The sequence below is a fragment of the Gracilinanus agilis genome, chromosome 2 (assembly GCF_016433145.1).
Source record: "Gracilinanus agilis isolate LMUSP501 chromosome 2, AgileGrace, whole genome shotgun sequence".
Taxonomy (NCBI): domain Eukaryota; kingdom Metazoa; phylum Chordata; class Mammalia; order Didelphimorphia; family Didelphidae; genus Gracilinanus; species Gracilinanus agilis.
The window spans coordinates 611,189,041-611,212,989 of record NC_058131.1 but is presented as its reverse complement, the minus strand read 5'-3'; the positions used below and the strand labels follow the sequence as shown (position 1 = coordinate 611,212,989).

The window sequence follows — 23,949 nt, the reverse complement described above, 5'->3', positions numbered from 1 at the left end:
GGCACCAACTTGGACTCAGATTCCTCTACTTCAAAAAAGCCACTGGGTGGTCTTCTTTGAACCTGTCTGTCAGCACCAACCACAAATTCTATGGACCAGTAACTCCAGTAAATGTTCAAAAGAATGTGTTCCTGAAAAGTAAGGTTTTCTATTCTAGTACTAAGAGCTATCCCCAACATGTATTTGAAAAACTGTAACTCAATACAAAAATTCACAATCATCACTCCTACACTGAACAAATGTTGCCAGTTAATTTACAGTGTAAAAATTATGCACATGATGCACGTTATTATATAGTTTCAGACTACCCCAAACCAAAAGACAACAAAATATTAAGTATAAGTAACGACTAAATGTGGATTTAAGATTAAAGAACATCTCTGAATTTTTAATAAACATGTATACATATTTTTAAAAGTATTCACTACCATCTGGTAAGAAAAAACTTGCCTTTGTCCTATGAAAAAATCTTGCATCTTCTCTGATACAACACCTTATGTGCTTTTCCAGATAACGACAAAGCTGCAGCAAATATTTCTATGTGAAACAAAGATAAGGGATTTAAGTAAGTTAACTCTGAAGCATAAACTATCAAAAGATGCAAAGTTACACAATGTGCCAGACCAAATGACAATCATTTTCAAATCTATCATCTGCCACTTTTCAATTTCTAATGTTAATCAGGCAAAACAATCATACCTAAATTGTGTCCTATCAGTGAGAGCAGTGACTGCCAAGACAATAGGGCTATTATGGTTTCTTGCTAGTTAATATAGAAAAATAGCTAAAAATAAAAGTAGTAATTCTGAATAGCTCTTAGCCATGAAAGCATTAATGGAAAGTAGATCTGGAGCTCAGAGTAGGTGCTGAATTTCTCAGAAATATGAGATGGGTTTTTAGCCCATTCTCCAAGGAACATTCAAGCTTCAATAAATGACCTGTTTTTCTCCAGAAACAAAACAGGCTTTTATTAATAAGACCTATCATAGCAAATTCCTTGGAAAGTTAACTATAGTTTCTAAGTTCATTTTTTTAGAATTTGTTAGTCCACGCAACACATTAAATACTGATTTAGTCAAGTATTAGTTCATTATGTACCAGTCAGGAACGTGGAGAGATCAAAGTTTACTAAGCTACTGTGATCTTGTTTGTTTAGTGGAAATCAATAGCATTTAGAGAAGGGCAAAGTACATTTCAACTTGATCCAGATTTAAGTTTGTCAAAATTTATATTACTTTATTCCATGATGGGATAATAATGTGTTACATCTTACAATGGTATAAAAGTTAATAAGGAAGATAAAAAAATTAATGACATAAATTACAAGAAAATAACTTACAAAATCTAGTTTTTCATAAGATGGTTTCCACCATCTGACATTTTGTGACCAACTCTAAATTAGGGGTTCTTAACCTTTTTTGTGTTATGGACTCTTTTGGCAGTCTAGTGAAATCCCATGGATCCCTTCTTAGAATGTTTTTAAATACATAAAATAAAATGCATAAAATTACAAGGAAAATTAATCAAGGTTGTTTTTTTTTTTTTTAAGTTTATGAACTCCAGGTTAAGAGTTCATGCTGGAAAGCAAACCAAAATTAAGTTTTACAGTTTCTCTACAAGTGAAATTAATTAAATTACACTTATGGATGCTACATTAAAAAATATTAAAGATCTCTTACCCTTCGTTGAAAAGGAAAAGAATAGGAACTAACTTCGCTGACTAAGTGAAGGAGCACATAGGTCAGGTAATATACCTAGAAAAGAATTCATATAAATTAGTGTTCTTGGAGTTAAAAAAAAAAGGCACATTTAAAATCCGACAGATCGATATGTTGTTCCTAGAAGATGGGAGAGGAGAAGGGAGAAAGGAAGGAAAATGGCAAGGAGGCAGAAGGAAGGGAGAGAACATACAAATACATATATTAAATATCAGAGGATATTAAATGACTAAATAAATTACTGACTTCTTAGCCTATGTAAACAATTAGGGAGTTATAGGCATGTATATTACAGGAAGATTATTTTGCCAGTTGTGGCAGATGGACTGGAAGAAAAGTCATATGAAGATATTAGAACAGTCTAAGCAAGAAGTTAAAGAGGGCCTGAACTAATAAGAGGGTGGCAGTGTGAGGAGAAAGGAGGAATTGGATTTGAGATGTTGTGGAGGGCAAACTGAGAGAATATGACAACTAGTTGGATGTGGGTAGTGAAGAAAAAGGAATAGTCAAAGATGATTTTGTGGTTTAAGTCTGAGTGACTGGGAAAATAGCATTCTTATCAACAGAAACAGGGAATTCTAGAAGAATACAAGGTTTATGTGTATAAGATGAATCCAGGTTTAATGGATTTAGACAGACTTAACAATCTACAAAAATTAAATTCACAGGATACTCAATTCTATATCGCCAAAGATAAAAAATAGGAAGGTAGGCATCCTTCTAATAAAAACTTATTAAGGTTCACCCTTTTGTTGACTATTCCCAAATCTACATCTCCAGGCTGACTTCTCATGATTTTTTTTTTTCCTGTCTATAGGATACAACTTCACATGTGATACCCTTACCTCAAACTTATCACCTCCATTTTGTAACTTTTTTTTTGGCAGTGGTACTGGCTGCATATTTCTAGTCTCCTAAGCAAGAAACCTTAAGAGTTGTCAGTAATTCTTTGCTTTCTATTACATATATCCAATCTGTTTGGCTGGCCTTTCAATTTCTCTTTCAGACTATTTGATTCATTCTTTCATTTTCTACTTCTTCCAACAACATAGTTCAAGCACCAATATTATATAATCTTGCTTCTAATTACATAGCACAGACTAATTTTTTCTTTTTGTGCACTTAAATTTTTTTTATTTTCCAATTATATTTAAATAATTTTAATAAGTTTAAAAAATTTTTGAATTTCAAATTCTTTCTCCCTCTTTCCCCTTCCCTCTCCTTGTGAAGGCAAGCAATTTAATATAGGCTATACATGTGTAATCATGCAAAACATATTTCCATATTAGTCATGTGAAAGAAAACAAACCAATGGGGGGGGAGACACAAAAAAGTATGTTAGAATCTGCATTCAGACTCCATTAGTTCTTTCTCTAAAGCAGTGATTCCCAAAGTGGGCGCTACCGCCCCCTGGTGGGTGCTGCAGCAATTCAGGGGAGTGGTGATGGCCATAATTTTTTGTATTACATTCTATTCTGAGTTCAATAAATAGTTTCAGGGGGCGCTAAGTAATATTTTTTCTGGAAAGGGGGCAGTAGGCCAAAAAAGTTTGGAAACCACTGCTCTAGAGGTGGATAGCATTTTTCATTTAAAGTCCTTTGGAATTGTCTTGGATCTATATTGTTGAAGATAAAGTCATTCACAGTTAATCATTGTACAATATTATTCTTACAGTATACTCTATATTCTCCTGGTTCTGCTCATATCTCTTTGCATTGGTTCATGTAAAATCTTCCCAAGTTTTTCTGAAAGTATCTTGCTTGTTATTTCTTATGGCACAATAACATTCCAATCATTCCCCAATTTATGGAGGACCCTTAAATATCTAATTCTTTACAGCTACAAAAAAACTATTTTAAATATTTTTACACATATAGATCCTTTTCATTAAAAATGAATCTCTTTGGGATACAGAACTTCTCTTGATCTTGTATTTGAAATTCAAATTTTCTATTCAGTCCTGGTCTTTTCCTCAGAAATGCTTGAAAGTCCTCTATTTCATTAAATATTCACTTTCCTCCCTAAAGGATGATACTCAAGTTTTTCTGGGCAAGTGATTCTATTTTTTTTTTAAATTAAAAAAATTTTTTAAACCCTTACGGAGGTCTTGTAGTCAATACTGTGTACTGGCTCCAAGGCAGAAGAGTGGTAAGGGCTAAGTAATGGGGGTCAAGTGACTTGCCCAGGGTCACACAGATGGGAAGTGTCTGAGGCCATTTTTGAACCTAGGACCTCCCAACTCTAGGCCTGGCTTTCAATCTACTAAGCTACCCAGCTGCCCCCATGGGCAAGTGATTCTTAGTTTTAGTCAAAAGTACCTTTGATCTCCACAAGATAATATGAGCCCTCTAGTCCTTTAATGTAGACGTTATTGAATCTTACGTGATCCAGAGTTCTGCTCCATGGTATCTAAATGATTTCTTTCTGTCTGCTTGCAATATTTTACTCTCTGGTTCTAGGACATCAGGGTAGTTTTCTTTGATAATTTCTTGAACTATGATGTCTAGGCTTTTTTGGATTATGGTTTTCTGTAATTTCAAAAATTCCTGTATCATCTCCCCTCGATCTATTTTCCTGATCAGTTATTTTTCCCAATAGCTATTCCACATTCTTCGATTTTTTCGGTCTCCTGTTTTATTGTTTCTTGAGGTCTCATGGAATCATTAGCATCCAGTTGCCCAATTCTACCTTTTAAGATTTTTTTCTCTTCAGTGGACTTTTATACCTCTTTTACCACCTGGCCTGTTGTTTTTTAAGGTCTTATTTTTTTGGTGTGTCTTTACTAAACTGTTGACTGATTTTTATGTTTGCATCACTCTCATTTCATTCTCCAATTTTTCCTCTATCTAGCTTATTTAATTATAAAAATCCTTTTTGAGCTTTCCTAGGAATGTCCTTTAAAGGCTTTGTGTGGAGGACAAAGAGGTTAAATCCCACCAAACTCTCCCTCCTCTACCTTGTAAGTTCATAAAAAAGACAGAAGTGCAGAGAAAAGAGCAACGTAACCTTGAGTACAATGTTGTGAAAGCGAGAGGAAACTCCCTCCCTGACTCCAGAGGCCAGGCTCTAGTCAAAATTATTTTTGTTGACCATTTGCTTCCCTTAATGAGCTACCTTGGTAGAGAGTAGATAAATGTGTATTGCTTCTGGCTGAGGGACTGGAATAGCAGAAGCCTGAGAGAGCAAGCAGTAGCCTAAAGCCTGTTGATAAGAGTAACATGGTAGATTAAAGCCAGATTATTAGAAGCATGCTTTTGACAAGTATTGTCCTTTTAACTCTTCGGTAACCGTCACCCCTAATTCATTCTGAGACCCTGTGCAACATTCTGGCCCACAAGACATCGTAGTAAATCATTATAGCTTTGGATGTAGCTATTGTGACTTTGTCGCCTTCTTCTCAATTTGTGTTTTGAGTAACTTTATATTCAGGCTCTCTTTCTGTTGTTTGCTAATCTCTAACCTATTTCCTGACTTTTCACTTTGTTGAAAGTTGGTCTCTGCTCCCAAGGTAAAGGAGGCACTCTCCCAAGTTCCAGGTTTTTTATGGAGTTGTTTTCAGAGCCAGTTCTGGGGGTCTGTGAGTTTTCATTTCTTCCAAGGTAGTATGATCTAAGGAGAGGTATGGTCACAAACATTCTTTTCTGTCCTGATACTGCATCTAGGGTACAAATTCCTCTGTAGTCACATGTTTCTAGTGTGGCAGTGCTCTTCCTTGTGCTAGGACATTGATCAGGAACCATATGTTGGCAGTGCAACAGAGTCTTGCACTCAGTGTCATCAAAGGGTTCCCTGTAATATCCTTCTGATCAGTTGTCAGATTCTCTTATCATCTGTGGACTGAGAGTTCTTGAAGTTGCCACTGCCAATTCAGTCATCTCTAAGGCCCGTTGGTGGCTTACCAGGCATAGTCTATTGGATTTTTGTCCTACTCTCACTCCAGTGAAAAGACTTTTCCTGCCAAACTTCTAAGTTGTCTTGGGCAGGAAAACTGTTTCACTTCGTCCTTTTATTGGTTCTCCAACTCCAGGATTCATTTTGGAACATTATTTTAAAGTTGTTTAGAGGTGAATTTGGTTCCTGCCTTTACTCCACCATCTTGACTCACCTCTTCGGCAATCAGATTAATTTTCCTATAGCACGGTTTTGATTTGTCATTCCTCTGCCTAATGATCTCTAACAGCTGATCAAGTTTAAATTTCTAACTGGTTTTGATGTCCATGCATAATATGATACTATTCTGTCTGCTCTATCCTATTTCCTACTACACTTCAACATGTACCCACTACCTTAGTTATACCATTTCCAAATGGTCAAACTCCAACATACAACATTCTCATTTGTCATTCCCATGTTCCTCTGTACACCCTGAATAATACTTACTTCTACTAATCACATGTCTAATCAATCACTCTTTATTCCAGCACCTGAGCATCCTTCCTTCCTTCTTTCCTTTCCCCAAATCTTATTATATTTATTGTCAGTAATAAACAACATAATACTTAATTATATGCTCCTTTTATTTCTTCTAAATATTAACCTGGCTTCAATAAGTGCTTTCCTTAAAGCAAGACCACAGCTTCAATATAATAGCCATATATTTTATTTCAGAAAGTCTTTAATGCTTCATAGCAAAGAGTTGTGACCTTACCTTCTATATAGTTATGTCAATGGAACACAATCTCTGGTAGATTCTATGCTGCAATGGCTTTAAGCACAATATTGAAAATAGACTATGCTGGTTTTCTAAGGAACAGCATATTCAAGAAGAGGAAGCTAAATCATGGTAATAAATTGCTTGGCTATAGCAAAACCTCTGAATTAAAGACAGACAAACATCCCTTAGTCTTGTTTAGCCACTTTCTGTTTTAACTTCAAAGGTAATCGAGTGGCAGAAAAAAGGGCGAGAAGATATTAGGAATTAAGTCATTTTTGGATAATCTTTAAACTTAACTTTTGGTACAGTGACTCTATCAAGTGTCCAACAAATGATCATACAAAAAGAGGAACTATATCATATTCACCTCAACAATTTTAGAGAAAAGGAAACCGTAAGACAAAAGGAAGCTAAAGCTAAATGGAAATATAGCTCACAAATTTTTCTTGGGAGAAGTAAATTAAGAGTTAATGAGAGGGTGCAGCTGGGTAACTCAGTGGATTGAGAGTCAAGAGGTCCTAGGTTCAAATTCAGGCTCAGATACTTCCCAGCTGTGTGACCCTGGGCAAGTCACTTGACCCCCATTGCCCACCCTTACCATTCTTCCACCAAGGAACCAATACACAGGAGTTAAGGGTTTAAAAAAAAAATTTAAAAAAAAGTCAATGAGAAACATTTATGAGATAGACTTCAATCCCTATTGCCAAACCCTTACCACTCTTCTTCCTTGGAACCAATACAAAGTACTAATTCTAAGACACAAAAGGTAGTAGTTAAAAAAAAATTAATGACAGAAATACATGGAAAAGTAGTATTCATTTTCTAGCCAATTTTCTGAAATTCATTTATTATTATGAAGGCCAAACTTGTGGCTACCAGATAATTTAGTCTTTAAAAATAAAATTTTATTGATGTCTTATTTTTATATCACCTTTGTTTCTCTATCCCAAACCCAGAAAACCATTCCTAACAATAAAGATTAAGAGAGGGGAAGAAAAGAAATTTAGCTAAACTAATAACACATTTACCAAGTCTGACAACAGAACACAAATCTGACAGTATACTTAGCATTCCATTTTCAAAGTCCCCCCACTTCTGCAGAAAAGAGGGAGAGAGACATATTCTTATTAGATAATGTGGTCTTAAAACATACCTGTTGCTCAAGGTCTAGACTTGAAGAGTCTTTGGTAGGGTTATCCTGCTGTTCACCTGCTTTCTTTGCTTTCATTTTCCTTAGCAAATCAGAAGGTTTCATTTGTACAAGGTACTGGCAAAGGAGAGACATCTGCCAAAGGAAGGATACAAGAGAAGTGAAATATCATTAGCACACCAGACTCTGCTCTCTGTGTTGTCTCTTTTAAGTTAACCTCTTTATTAGTAATTTTAATTTATAATAATGGTAGCAATTACATGATAAGAATATTATATTTGGCACTATATCAACTCATTCTCCCCAGAGGTACCTTCTATATACACATATATGTACACTGTCTATTAATGACTCTTTTCCTTAAAAGACCTCAACATCTTAATGAGATTCTGAGTTAGAAAAATGAGTTTTTAAATTTAAGGACAAATGTTTGAAGGTGGAAGATGGCTAAAAAGGTAAAATATTCGAGTTATTATACATTTACATGAAGGTTTTATTTTTATAGGGAGTAAAAAATTTCCATGAATCAGGGGATAGGCAACACTTGAAGTCAAATATATTATCACCAAAACTCTTTTACATGAAAATTGATTACCAAGTTTCTGAATTAACTACTAATGTAGTTCTAGCCTGCACTTGCAAGAATCCTAAGCTAGTTGTTTCCCATTTCTCTTTCCATAGGGGAAAATACTACTTAACTATAAAAGTTCTTTTGAAGAATCCAAAAGCAGATAGGGCCCCAGAATTTAACTTCATGCAAAGCTATATCATATCTGTCAATCCCAAAGCCACACAGATACTAGCTGTCACAAAGTATTTATGAATTCAAGTTAAAGTATGCTCATTCCTATCACACAGAACCAAAGATCTACCACTGTAGATAAAGGTCAAGTTTTTAAACTGTTTTCCATTGGGGTTATGGCTTCATTTGGAAATGTCTTCTATTAATCTTTGTAGAAAAACAGACAGAGAGGCACTATAGTATTGAAAGGGAGGAAAGTTATATTCCTATGTCATGGCACATACCATGAATCAATACTGGATAACCAATGTCGCTGCTTTTAAAAAAGGCTATTTACATTTCCGGGAAGATGGCGGCTTAGACAGAGTGAATCTTAAAACCTCCTCACCATTACACACTGAGATAGAAAACAATGCGCTTCGAGAAGAAAGAGGACCAAATCTAATAACAGGACAGAGCAGGGGGAACCCTAGCATTATTAAAGAGGTGTGCCAAGAAAAAGTCTTCAATTCTTGAACTGTCGGGGTCTGAGGGCATAGAAGGGGAATCCCAGGACGCCTTCCCCACGTGCTGTGCAGAGTCTCCAGCAGCCAGGGAAATCTCAGGGCCAGTGGACGCACTGGTCTGGAGAGAGGGCCTTGCTGGCACGGGACTCGGGGAGTTAAACACAGGCACTGGAGAGGTGACTGGAGGAGAAAAGCAGAGAAACATAGCAAAAACGCCTGGAAGATGGTGGCTTAGAGAGCCAAACCCCAGAACTCAGACAGCTTGGCTTCCTCATACCGAGATAGAGAATGCAGGCTTCAAGAGGAAAGAAAACCAGATCAAACACAGCAGACGGAGCAGGGGGACCCCACTGCTGGAGAGCTCAGTTCAGCGAAAACACTCCATCTTGTCCCCCGACATTTTTTTTTGTTTTCCCCTCCTTTCTGAGGTTTTAGCCTCAGGGCAGATTAAGCAGTAAGATTAATCCAATCAATACAGGATTAGTCCCAACAACTGGACAGACAAGAAGTCTTCAGAAGGCAGAGAAAATAACTACAAACCTCCATTGCCAGCTGGAGGAAGATCTTTCATCAAAGATCATTAAATACATCTGCTCAAACTAGCAGAACAAGGAAGGAAAAAATATGAGTAAGCAACAGAAAAGGAGAAAAAAAATGACAATTGACAGCTTCTTTCAAGGAAGTGAAAAGAGAGCAAATGAAATAGAAATAGAAGAAGAGGAAGTAGTTCCAGAGAATTGGACACAGGCTTTGGAAGATCTCAAAATTCAGTTAACTCAAGAACTTCAGGAATTCAAAAAGCAATCAAGAGAGGCTGAAGATAATTTGAAAAAGGAAATACACGAACTAAAACAAGAAAATAAAGTCTTAAAAGCCAGAATTGGCCAGCTTGAAAAGGAAGCAAAGAAGGCAAAAGATGATCTACAAAGATAATCAGACCAGAAGGAGAAGGATGACCAAAAAGCCAGTGATGAAATTCAGTCTTTAAAAAACAGAACTCAACAACTAGAACCAAATGACTTCACAAGGCAGCAAGAATATATTAAACAAAATTTAAAAAATGAAAAATTTGAGGAGAATATGAAACACCTCATTGATTCAACCAAAGATCTGGAGAACAGAGCTGGAAAAGACAACTTAAGAATTATTGATTTACCAGAACATCATGATAAAAGAAAAATTTTAGATAGCATCTTACAAGAAATTATCAGAGAAAATTGCCCTGAAGTTATCGAAGAAGAGGGAAAAGTGGAAATTGAAAGAATCCACAGATCATCTCCTATGTTTAATCCACAACTGACAACTTCCAGGAATATTATAGCCAAATTAAAAAACTACCAGACCAAGGTAAAAATATTATAACCTGCTAAAAAGAAGTCATTCAGATATCAGGGAACCACAGTTAGGATGACACAGGATCTGGCTGGATCTACACTGAAAGACTGGAAGGCATGGAACACAATATTACAGAAAGCAAGAGAACTGGGTCTACAACCAAGAATCAACCATCCAGCAAAACTAACTATATTATTGCAGGGGAAAGTATGGTCATACAATAAAATCAAGGACTTCCAAACATTCATCAAGAAAAAACCAGACTTAAACAGAGTTTGCTGCCCAAACCCAGAACTCAAGAGAATCAACATAAGGTAATTAAGAGAATGGGGGAGGAGAAAAAAAATTCTTTTCTTTAAGGGACACAGCAAGTTCAATCAATTTGTATCCCAAGAAGAAAAGAAGATATTGGCAAATATTAAAAATTGTTATTACCATCAAGGTAACTAGAAGAATTGTGCATAGAGGGAACAGGGACAAACTGTATAGGATGAAATGTCAAGCGATGTGTGTGTGTGTGTAAAAATATATACAAAACTGGGGGGAGGGGAGAAGGTAATAAGAAAAATAGGAAAACAAAAAGGAATAAATTTAAAGAAGCGCATAGGACCAACAGGGAAAAATAACAATACACTGTAAGGGTAAAGAGGTTAAAGAGAGGAAATATTCAATACTTAAGTGCATTGAAATCAACTTAAAGAGAGAACAACAATCAGATCCATTGGGGCAGAGAATTGATTCACACCTTATAGAGAACTAAAAGGGTAGCAAACAGACTGGTGGGGAGGGAAGCAACACTAGAGAGGGAGAGGGCTTGGGGGGAGCATGGCATAGCTTTAAAGAACAATAAGAGGGGCAGCTGGGTAGCTCCATGGATTGAGAGTCAGGCCTAGAGACGGGAGGTCCTAGGTTCAAATCTGGCCTCAGACACTTCCCAGCTGTGTGACCCTGGGCAAGTCACTTGACCCCCATTGCCTACCCTTACCACTCTTCCACCTAGGAGCCAATTCACAGAAGTCAAGGTTAAAAAAAAAATAACAATAAGAGGGGAATAAAAAGGGGGGGGGAAGAAAGGGAAGTACAACAAGGGAGGGGATTATAGGAACTGATTAAAAACAAAACACTGGAATAGAAGGAAACAATGAAAGAAGAAAAGACAGGACTAGGAGAGAGAATCAAAATGTCTAGGAATGCACAGTTGATAATAATAACTCTGAATGTGAATGGGATGAACTCGCCCATAAAACAGAAGCAAATAGCAGAGTGGATTAGAAACCAAAATGCTACCATATGTTGTCTACAAGAAACACACATGAGACAGACAGACATAGAGTGAAAATGAGAGGATGGAGCAAAATCTATTGGGCTTCAAATGAGAAAAAGAAGGCAGGGGTTGCTATCATGATATCTGACAGAGCCAAAGTAAAAGCAGATAAGGTCTAGGGAAGGTAACTACATCCTAATAAAAGGGAGTATAAACAATGAAGAAATATCAGTACTCAATATGTATGCACTAAATGGTATAGCTTCCAAATTTCTAAAGGAGAAGCTAGTGGAGCTCAAGGATGAAACAGATAGCAAAACCATACTAGTGGGGGACCTCGACCTTCCCCTATCAGATCTAGATAAATCAAATCAAAAAATAAGAAAGAGATAAGAGAAGTGAATGAAACCCTAGAAAAATTAGAGTTAATAGATATATGGAGAAAAATAAATAGGGACAAAAAGGAATACGCCTTCTTTTCAGCAGCACATGGAACATTTACAAAGATAGACAATGTGATAGGGCATAGAAACATGGCAAACAAATGCAAAAAAGCAGAAATAATAAATATAACCTTCTCAGATCATAATGCAATAAAAATAGTTATTAGTAAGAATACATGGAGAGGCAAACCAAAAACTAATTGGAAATTAAATAATATGATTCTCCAAAATAATTTAGTGAAAGAACAAATCATAGAAACAATTTCATTGAAGACAATGACAATGATGAGACATCTTACCCAAACCTATGGGATGCAGCCAAAGCAGTTCTAAGGGGAAAATTTATATCACTGAGTGCATATATTAACAAATTAGGGAGGGCAGAGGTTAATGAACTGGGCATGTAACTTAAAAAACTAGAAAATGAACAAATTAAAAATCCTCAGATGAAAACTAAATTGGAAATACTAAAAATCAAAGGAGAAATTAATAAAATTGAAAGTAAAAGAACTATTAAGTTAATAAATGAGACTAGAAGCAGGTATTTTGAAAAAAAACAACAGATAAAATAGACAAAGTACTGGTAAATCTAATAAAAAAAAAGGAAAGAAAACCAAATCAACAGTATTAAAGATGAAAAGGGAGGCCTCACCTCTAATGAAGAGGAAATTAAGGCAATCATTAAACACTATTTTGCCCAATTATATGGCAATAAATATAGCAATCTAGGTGATATGGATGAATATTTACAAAAATATAAATTGCCTAGATTAACAGCAGAAGAAATAGAATATTTAAAAAGAAATTGAACAAGCCATCAAAGAACTCCCTAAGAAAAAATTGCCAGGGCCTGATGGATACACAAGTGAATTCTATCAAACATTCAAAGAACAACTAATCCCAATACTATACAAATTATTTGATATAATAAGCAAAGAAGGAGTCCTACCAAATTCCTTTTATGACACAAATATGGTACTGATTCCAAAGCCAGGTAGATCAAAAACAGAGAAAGAAAATTACAGACCAATCTCCTTAATGAACATAGATGCAAAAATTTTAAATAGAATACTAGCAAAAAGACTCTAGCAAGTGATCAAGAGGGTTATCCATCATGATCAGGTGGGATTTATACCAGGAATGCAAGGATGGTTCAACATCAGGAAAACCATCCATATAATTAACCATATCAACAAGCAAACCAACAAAAACCACATGATTATCTCAATAGATGCTGAAAAAAGCCTTTGACAAAATACAACACCCCTTCCTACTGAAAACACTAGAAAGCATAGGAATAGAAGGACCTTTCCTAAAAATAATAAACAGTATATATTTTAAACCATCAACAAGCATCATATGCAATGGGGATAAATTAAAAGCCTTTCCAATAATATCGGGTGTGAAACAAGGATGCCCATTATCACCTCTATTATTTAACATTGTACTGGAAACACTAGCAGTAGCAATTAGAGAAAAAAAAGAAATTGAAGGCATTAAAATAGGCAATGAGGAGACTAATCTATCACTCTTTGCAGATGATATGATGGTATACTTAAAAAATCCTAGAGACTCAACTAAAAAGCTAGTAGAAATAATCAACAACTTTAGCAAAGTTGCAGGATACAAAATAAATGCACATAAATCATCAGCATTTCTATATATTTCCAACACATCACAGCAGCAAGAGTTAGAAAGAGAAACACCATTTAAAAATCACCCTAGACAATATAAAAGACTTAGGAATTTATCTACCAAAACAAACACAGGAATTATATGAACATAACTACAAAACACTTTTCAAACAATTAAAACTAGATGTAAACAATCTGAAAAACATTGACTGCTCATGAGTAGGACGAGCTAATATAATAAAAATGACCATTCTACCCAAATTAATTTACTTATTTCGTGCCATACCCATCACACTACCAAAAAACTTTTTTACTGAATTAGAAAAAAATATAACAAAGTTCATTTGGAAGAACAAAAGATCAAGAATATCAAGGGAAAGAATGAGAAAAACATGAAGGAAGGTGGCCTAGCAGAATCAGATATTAAGCTATACCATAAAGCAGCAGTCATCAAAACAATATGGTACTGGCTAAGAGACAGAAGGGAGGATCAGTGGAATAGACTTGATAGACTTGCTGATATAATGATATCAGCAAGGCAGTGTATGATAAACCCAAAGAGCCCAACTTTTGGGACATGAATCCACTATTTGACAAAAACTGCTGGGAAATTTGGAAAATAATATAGGAGAGATTAGGTTTAGATGAACATCTCACACCCTACACCGAGATAAACTCAGAATGGGTGAATGACTTGAATATAAAAAGGGAAACTATAAATAAATTAAGTGAACACAGAATAGTATACTTGCCACATCTCTGGGAAAGGAAAGATTTTAAAACCAAGCAAGAGTTAAGAGAAAATTACAAAATTTAATAAAATAAATTATTTTGATTATACTAAATTGAAAAGCTTTTATACAAACAAAAACAATGCAACCAAAATCAGAAGGGAAACAACAAACTGGGAAAAAACCTTTATAACAAAAAATTCTGACAGAGGTCTAATTACTCAAATATATAAGGAATTAAATCAATTGTATAAAAAAATCAAGCCATTCCCCAAATGATAAATGGGCAAGGGACATGAATAGGCAATTTTCAGATAACGAAATCAAAACTATCAATAGGCACATGAGAAAGTGTTCTAAATCTCTATTAGAGAAATGCAAATCAAAACAACTCTGAGATATCACCTCAGACCTAGCAGATTGGCTAAAATGATAGCAGGGGAGAGATGAATGTTGGAGGGGACTGGCAAAATTGGGACATTAATGCATTGCTGGTGAAGTTGTGAACTGATCCAACCATTCTGGATGACAGTTTGGAATTATGCCCAAAGATCGATAAAAGAATGCCTGCCCTTTGATCCAGCCATACCATTGCTGGGTTTGTACCCCAAAGAGATCATAGATAAATAGACCTGTACAAAAATATTTATAGCTGCACTCTTTATGGTAGCAAAAAACTGGAAAACGAGGGTATGTCCTTCAATTGGGGAATGGGTGAACAAATTGTAGTATATGTTGGTGATGGAATACTACTGTGTTCAAAGGAATAATAAACTGGACGAATTCCATGTAAACTGGAAAGACCTCCAGGAATTGATGCAGAGTGAAAGGAGCAGAACCAGAAGAACATTGTACACAGAGACTGATACACTGTGATAAAATCGAATGTAATGGACGTCTGTACTAGCAGCAATGCAACGACCCAGGACAATTCTGAGCGATTTATGGAAAGGAACGATACTATAAAAATGAAAAATGATAAAGGCTGGTATAAATATATAAATTAGTATTTTAATTAAAGCCATGTTTATAGATAAAATCATTAGACCACACGCTTGTAAGCATTCAAAACTGCCGCCTCCATTTACTGCCTCCTAGCCAAGCGTCTACTCGCAAAGAGACCACTTCCTCCTAACCCAGGAGATTTAAACCCTTCCCTGCGTCAAGACGTAAGCCTTCCCAAGCCCAAAAACCGGAAACGGAAACCCGTTGGACCACGGGAAATGTAGTTTGATACATTTCCCAAATTTCACTTTTACAATTCCCCGTGAGGTCCGGCAAAAAAAAAGGTTAGTCCTTTTTTCTTCGCTGGACCTGTAAAAATAAACAACTTCTAAATTTTTCAGGAATTTGGGGATAAAAGAAATAGATGAACAAATGGTTAAAATTAGCTGCATTGACAAAAACCAATTTGGGGGCTTTCCCCCACTGGCATAACAGTGTACAATTAAAACAATACATACAACTCAATTTCAACTCCCCATAGTTCAATCAACTGCACCCCAAAGGTCAAAGTTTGGTCTTCATGGTACAGTGAAGGCTTTTCAGACATCTTCATGTGTCCTCACCAAACAAGTTCGTCCTCTGGATTCTGGGGAGATGTCAAGATCCTTATCTTGAAATTATTCTCAAAAGAATTTAAACTTTACATTATAGATTACAAAACATACATTTTCTTCTAAGATTTTATACAATTTAATTCCCCGTGAAATTACTCCTAAAAGAGTTAATTAAATATATTTTTACATTATCGAATTTTTTTTTTTTAACTTAACAGATATCCCCGTGAGGTAAATCTTAAACACACCTTTTTTTCTAAAAAAGGGTACCTCAGGTCAGCTAAGGATGGCAAAATACAAAGAATAAAATTCAAGAAAAAAGAAGAAAACATTAACTTGTGAATGAAATGTGCAAAAATCTGGGGAAAATAAACTTAGACCTTTGAATGAAGGTCTAATTAAAGTGAATTCAGCAGTGTGCAATTACCCATCCAGGGCCAGGACTTAAGGAAAATGTCTCTCTCAGATCTGAATTATCATCTTTTCAGGGAAGTGAGCCAAATAAATAACCAATCTTAGGTGCTTTCTAGGAATCTAAGTCGAGGGGACCCACGTCATCTAAAGTTTTAGAAAAGACTGGGACTCCAGGACTCAAACCCCAATTGTCAAGCCCGAAAGTATTGGCATAGAACTGCTATTATGCAGATCTTAGTCAGTCAAGTCTCTGACCATGTGCTTTCTTTAGCACTATTAACAACAGCTTTCATATTCCCTTCTGGAATCAGAGAGGCATTTAATCACAGTCCTATAGGCTCAGGTATTTGCTGTAGAATTAGAAAAAGGATAAATAATGATTATATATGTACTTCCAGTACAAGATGATAAAAAGGGAAAATCAATTTCTCATTAGAAAAATGTTTTAAAAATCAAAAATATATATATAGCTTAGAACTAGAAGGGTTATGTTACCCAAAAATGAGATTTTCATTCTGTGAGTGTAAATGGATCTTACAAATAGCAGATTCACAGTGCACATTCAAAGAGAGTACCATTATTTCCAATAGCACATTTTAAAACAATAAACAGTGATGTTTAAAATTATATACTTGTTATAACTTTTAACTCTTGGCAAATGCTGTTATTGCTTCCATAGCAAAGAATATAACAGGAGCTCCTTGACTCTCTGTATTTTAAAAAAAAATCCTGGATAGGAAATGCTTCTACCCATTTAAGGCAATAATATCTCTTATAATAAAATATATAAAAGCTTTATCCTTTAAGACAACAATTCTTAAGGATTTAAAGTAAAAGTTAAAAAGATCTCTTGTAAAATTACAAGGTAATATTCAAAGCATGGAAAACTTTCAAGGTTCTTTGCAATTACCAAGACATGTGCTCTATAAGATGTTCATAGGTGGTACATATAACCGCATTGTTTCTGATACAGTAAGCTTTAAGTAAATTAGGAAATATAATAACATCATAAGCAGAAACTTCATTAGCGTAAAATGATTCAGTGCAACAGGAAAATCAACGAAATAAGCAAGATTAATTTACAAAACTAATTAGCAATATACAGTAAGATAGTCTTTTTAAAACAGAAATAAAGCTCATTCAGTTCCGAGGTTTTAAAAGTTCACCCCTGGTTTCAATTTAAGGTTCTTTTGATTGAGTTCTGCTGAGTTTAAGGGTGTTTTTTTTTTTCCCAAGTTCAAAGCTCTTCCCCTGATTTCAGTTTTTAATCACAAGCAAGTCTGAATAGGCCATTCGGCCGATTAAGGGTAAACGCTAGGTCCACGTGGTGTCGGGTCATTGTAGAAAATCCCACTTGTAGAGCTTGTGTGGGTGGCTAAATTAGGTCTTTAGAGAAACACGTGGAAGGCTAGAATGTCTCCTATAAGAAAGTAGAGAGGAAGGGGAATATACCCAAATGGTTTGCGGCAGAGCTGAAGCAGTCTCTGGAGGTCGAGATCTCGGCAAGTCAGGACTGGGTTTCTTCCCGGAAATCTCAGGTTCTGGAGTGGAACGATGGCAGCATCAGCAGCATCAGCGAGTCAAGAATGGAGATCAGTGGCAGAGACAGTCTGGCTGGGCTCCGGGATTTTAGTTTAAAGCCAAAAGCCCGAATCGGCTGGCCTGACCTCCCTCCCAAGGTGGTTTGGGCTGGACTGGCTGGCTGAGTCCTACTGGAGGCAAAAATGTGCTCTTGCTTTCAGCAAAAGCATGGCAAGGAAAGTCACTTTCCTTTTTTAAAAAAGTGCTCAAAAGAGCTGAGCCAGATGGCCAAAAAGCAGGCATGGCTATAGTTAGGCTATCTGGAAGATTTAGAGTTCGAATTTCGACCTTCTGGTTCGCCAAATTATAAATATGAAAAATGATAAAGGCTGGTATAAATATATAAATTAGTATTTTAATTAAAGCCATGTTTATAGATAAAATCATTAGACCACACGCTTGTAAGCATTCAAAACTGCCGCCTCCATTTACTGCCTCCTAGCCAAGCGTCTACTCGCAAAGAGACCACTTCCTCCTAACCCAGGAGATTTAAACCCTTCCCTGCGTCAAGACGTAAGCCTTCCCAAGCCCAAAAACCGGAAACGGAAACCCGTTGGACCACAGGAAATGTAGTTTGATACATTTCCCAAATTTCACTTTTACAATACCCACATTCAGAGGAAGAACTACAGGAGAGGAAACACAGAAGAAAAACAACTGCTTGAACACTTGGGTTGATGAGGACATGATTGGGGATGTAGACCAGAAAGGACCACACCAATGCAACTATCAATAATATGTAAATAAGTCTTGATTGACAACACATGTTAAAACCAGTGGAAATGTGAGTTAGCTATGGGGGGAGGGGACTTTGAGGGGGTGAAAGGGAAAGTAAATACAAGAATCATGTAACCATGGAAAATTTTTCTAAAAATAAAAAATTAATTAAAAAAAAAGGCTATTTAGTATCCTACTAAAGAAGCAAAACAGTTTTAAGAAACAATTTCAGAATCTCAAAAGTGAATCCTTAAACCAAAAACCAGCCAATAGCTAAATAAATAGATACTATATAAAAAGTTATTCATACCTGCATATCACTGGCACTGGGAATATCTTCAGGTTTTTTATCCAAAAATTTAGCAATAATTAGTAGGCTGAGATGCTGTCTCACCTGCCTAAAATAAAAATTTTAAATTGCATTTAAATTAAAACAAACAAACAGGTGGCAGCTGGGTAGCTCAGTGGATTGAGAACCAGGCCTAGAGACGGGAGATCCTAGGTTCAAATCTGGCCTCAGACACTTCCCAGATGTGTGACCCTGGGCAAGTCACTTGACCCCCATTGCCTACCCTTACCACTCTTCTGCCTTGGAGCCAATACACGGTATTGACTCCAGGATGGAAGGTAAGGGTTTAAAAAAAAAAAAAAAAAAAAAAAAAAAAAAAAAAAAAACAACAACAACAACAACAAAAAACCCAAATCGTAACTTATGTCTTAGAATCAATACTAAATATCAGTTCCAAAGAAGAAAAGAGGTAAGAGCTGGACAATTGAAATTAAGTGACTAACCCAGCTAGGAAGTATCTCAGGCCATATTTGAACCCAGCTCCTCCCATCTCTAGGTCCAGTTCTCAAACCACTGAGCCATCTACCTGTCCCTCACATTTATTTTTAGTAATATTCTTAGAAAAGAAAAGGTGAAAATAAAAAAAAAAAACATGATTTTTCTTAGTCTCTATTCCAATTTTAAAATGGATTCAATATGCTAAAGAGCTACAGATATAAGAAAGGAAACATTTTACATAAATGTTTCATAAAGTCAAGAATGACTTCCAGAACCAGGGTCCATGCAGCAAATAACCTGGGTCAAACAATAGGATAAAGTTCTTGCTGGATCCAAGTATTATCATCGTTAGAAGGGAAACGATTCTGATCTGCCACTCAGAAATGATGAGAAAATTTTAAAAAAAGAGAGAAGCATTATCAACAAGCATTTATTTAATTTATTTAGCTCTGTGCCAAGGGCTGGGAAACAAGTCCCAAGAACAGAAAGATCCCTCCTCCCAAGAAACTTATACTTTGCTTATATAAATGCTATTAAAATCTTTTTTTTCCCTACCCAGAGTCTCAAATACCTTCCACGTGAAGTCCAGTTAGGAACAAACTGTACCAACCACAGAAGGTTGTGATGATGAGTGGACAGCTCACTTATAGCCATACAAAGTTCAGGCATCTAAAAAGCAAAGATTTTTTTTTAAAGGATTACATTTCATGATGGTTATCATTTTGGAAATAATCATCTAAAAGTCCATTTATATTGACTTAAAGTTATGTTATTTCCAATGTTCTTCCCCAAACCCAAATCCCTACTTTTAAAACCAATCCATTATGAAAAAGCACTTAAAAGTTTCCTCACTAACTCCTCACAGAAGAGTTAAAGTGCTTTGGTAAGACAAACCTAGTCTTTTTTAAAAAAATCCTTACCTGCTGCTAGGTGGCTCAGTAGATAGGGAACTAGACCTAGATATGGGTGGTCCTGTGTTCAAATCTGGGCTCAGACACTTCTTAGCTGTATGACCCCAGGTAAGTCACTTGACCCCAATTGTCTAGCTCTTATGATTCTTCTGCCTTGGAACTGATATTGAATATTGATTCTAAGATGTAAAGTAAGGGTTTAAAAAACAAACAAACAACGAACCAAACAAAAAAAACTTCCTGTCCTAGTAACAACTCTTAATAAAAAAGGGTAAGGGCTAGGCAAATGGGGTTTAAGTGTTTTGCCCTGGGTCACACAGCCAGGAAATATCTGAGCCCAGATTTGAACACAGGTCCTCCTGACTCCAAGCTTGATGCTCTATCCACTATGCTCCCTAGATGATCCTACAATGAACCTAGTATTCCTGCCTTCCGTTTACTCCTGTGTTGTGAATAACAAAATTCTTCTTCCACTTCTTACTTGTATTGTAATACTGATATACAAAGCTCCTCCTTTCTCTCAAATCAATTTGTGTTCTAGAGAGAATAAAGTAATCTTCAGTTCCACAACTCCATACCCAGAATTTCACAAATACAAGTTCCTCCAAAACTGTTTTCCCACATAAACACAACAAGCTGGGATGGAAATCACTTTTGAGTCTATACATATAGAGCAGAGGTTCTTTATCTTTTTTTGCATAGTAGAGAGCTGTGTTGTCAAATTCAAATAGAAATGAGGGCCATTAATCTATACATAAGGATCTCTGTGGGCTACATATTGATGATTTTAAAATGTAATGTTATGTTTTATTATATTTTTATTTATTTTGATAAACAATTCCCAGTTATATTTAACCTAATTCAGAATGCATTATGGAGTTTTATAGGCTGAATGTTTGTTTGACATTCCCATTGTAGAACACACCCTTTTGATAAACTGTTAAAACCTATAGGCCTCTTCTCAGAATGGTATTTATAAATATATAAAATATACAAGATTATGAAGGAAATCATTTATGCTATAACAAAATTATAGAAATATTTTAAAAATTCAGGGGGTTCTCAACTTAATAATCTCTGACTGAGGGGGCAGCTGTGTAGCTCAGTGGATTGAGAGCCAGGCCTAGAGATGGGAGGTCCTAGGTTCAAATCTGACCTCAGACTCAGCTGTGTGACCCTGAGCAAGTCACTTGACCCCCATTGCCTACCCTTACCATTCTTCTGCCTTAGAGCAAATACACAGTATTGCCTCCAAGATGGAAGGTAAGGATTTATTAAATAAAAAAATAATAATCTCTGACTAAACATTATGGAAAAGATTTAATTTTCATGCTTTAACACATAATAAATAGATATAATCTTTCTCTACATCTGATTCAGCCCTTGTCTGCCAAGCCTAAATGTCAGGTGATACGTTGGAAACACAATATATTTTTATTCTATCTGCATCCAAAGTAAATCTCTGGTCTCATAACATCAAACGAGTATTATATTCTTTAGTAGATTCAATTCTTACCTTTGTGTCCCAATCTCTAATGTTTTTCAATAGGTTTATCAGGAGACTCTGAAAGTCCACAAGTGCAATCTGCTTCAGGTGCTTTTCCAAACTCATTTTCAAGAACATTAAAAGCAGCAAGATTATTTCTTGATCTGTGTAACCTTCTGGGTATACGGCTGTACACAAGCCCATGAACTTAAAGCACACAATCACAAAATAAATGAAACTCAATTACTATGGGAAGATATTTTACCTAGAAGTTTTTATATCTGAAAAAAAGTCCTTGTTATTTCTGATGTATTAGGGTTAACCATGATTCAATCGTTATAAAACAAGGCAGAATCACCCTTGCCAATCCTTTCTTTCACTTTCTAAACTTGATAATAAATGAAAGTTCTCTACTTGATTATAGGCCCTCAGGTAGATCTCAAAGTTGTGAGTGGTAAAAACAGATTTCTGCTTAATTAAGTCCTAACTCCTGAAGAACTGATTAAAGATATTTTGAGTAATAATAATATGAAAGTGGCAATGATCTAAAATACTCCTGAGTAAACTCAGGACTTAGGCAAAACATCATTATCACTGTTTTCTCCAGAAAGTTCATTTCTTCTAGATAGAATCTTAAACTGGATGAAATTTAAAAAGTCAAAAAGGACCCTTCTACTGATAAAGGCAAGTTTCCTACCTTAACTACATTTAAAATGTTAGTTTCTGGAAGACATAAAACAAGAGCATCTTCTATAGAATCTTCACTTGCTCTTTCTTCAGACAAGCTTTGTACCTCTGAATTACTGAAAAATGAACAAAGATGTGTAAAATACATATAACATTCATTCAAAGAAAATTGTATTGATCATTTATAAAGACAAGGAAGGGCAAAATGAGGTAGAGAAAGATAAAAAAAATATAATCCTCAGAAGAAGCTTAGTCTAAAAAGGGACATAGGACAAGATACGCAAAATTACAATAGAATACAATATAAGTGTAATGAGTGGCATAAACACAATAAAAGTAAAATTCGAAAGGTAAAAGTACTAAAGTCAAGAAGGAAGGAAGGAGTTCATTCTTTATATTCTGCTATAGCTAGATCACATTTGGAGTACTTTTCAGTTCTGGGGAAGAATTAGCAAGGTAAGTGTGTCCAGTAGGACATTATGACTTAAGGATATGCCATATAAAGATTGGTTCAAGGAACTGATGATGTTTGGTTTGAAAAAGAGGAGTTTTGGTGGGGTCATCCATCATATTAGTCTTCAAGTATACAAGAGCTGTTATATGGAAGAGGAATCTTATTCATGGCCCTAGAGCAAGAAGCAAGAGAAATTTGCAAAAAGGAAAGACTTGGGCTTGTTTTAAGGAAAAATTTCCTAATAATTAGGGCTATTAAAAAATAGAATAAATAAGGAAAAAGACTTGTACAAAAATATTTATAGCCACACTCTTTGTGGTGGCAAAAAATTGGAAAATAAGGGGATGTCCTTTGATTGGGGAATGGCTCAACAAATTGTGGTATCTGTTGGTGATGGAATACTATTGTGCTAAAAGGAATAATGAACTGGAGGAATTCCATGTGAACTGGAACGACCTCCAGGAATTAATGCAGAGTGAAAGGAGCAGAACCAGGAGAACACTGTACACACAGACAGATACAATGTGGCACAATCGAATGTAATGGATTTCTCTATTAGCAACAATGCAATGATCCAGGACAATTCTGAGGGACTTATGAGAAAGAATGCTATCCACATCCAGAAAGAACTGTGGGAGTAGAAACACAGAAGAAAAACAACTGCTTTGATCACATGGTTCGATGGGGATGACTTGGGGATGTAGACTCACAATCACGTAAGCATAGAAAAATATTCTTAATTAATTAAATTAAAACAACACCACCACCACAATAGATTGCCAAGGGAAAAGCACACCATCTCCTTTCTCCTCCCTAAACATACATATACAGAAGAGATTTTAAACAGCCTAAGAACAGAAGTCTAATTGTTGGGGATAATGTAGAAGGAATTCTTGGCTAGATATAGATTCAATTCAGCAGGTATTCACTAAGTACCTATATAAAAGGTAATATGCACATAAGACTAAAAAACAAACCCCTAAACATCAATCTATTCATCCCATTAAGAAGCATACTCTCTACTGGGAAGGGGGAAAATAGAAGATCACAAATAAGAAACATGAATTATATACAAAGTTAAATTTAAAGTAATTTCAGAGGGAGAGAGTACTAACAATCTGAGAGAATCAAGAAGGCACTGAATAGGAAGTGATACCCAAGTTGAGACTAAAAAGG

General features: G+C 35.7%; 1 protein-coding gene across 1 annotated transcript in view; it reads right to left on the bottom strand.

Moving 5' to 3' along the window:
• SLF2 (SMC5-SMC6 complex localization factor 2) overlaps positions 1 to 23,949 on the bottom strand; it is a 68,664-nt gene that overhangs the window by 8,580 nt on the left and 36,135 nt on the right. Inside the window, exons 12-18 of the mRNA XM_044665494.1 lie at positions 22,330 to 22,435; positions 21,663 to 21,839; positions 19,807 to 19,904; positions 18,759 to 18,846; positions 7,526 to 7,657; positions 1,680 to 1,754; positions 451 to 537 (exon numbers count right to left, since the gene is read on the bottom strand). Of these exons, the coding sequence (XP_044521429.1) occupies positions 451 to 537; positions 1,680 to 1,754; positions 7,526 to 7,657; positions 18,759 to 18,846; positions 19,807 to 19,904; positions 21,663 to 21,839; positions 22,330 to 22,435 (763 nt within the window). The remainder of the gene's footprint in view (positions 1 to 450; positions 538 to 1,679; positions 1,755 to 7,525; positions 7,658 to 18,758; positions 18,847 to 19,806; positions 19,905 to 21,662; positions 21,840 to 22,329; positions 22,436 to 23,949) is intronic.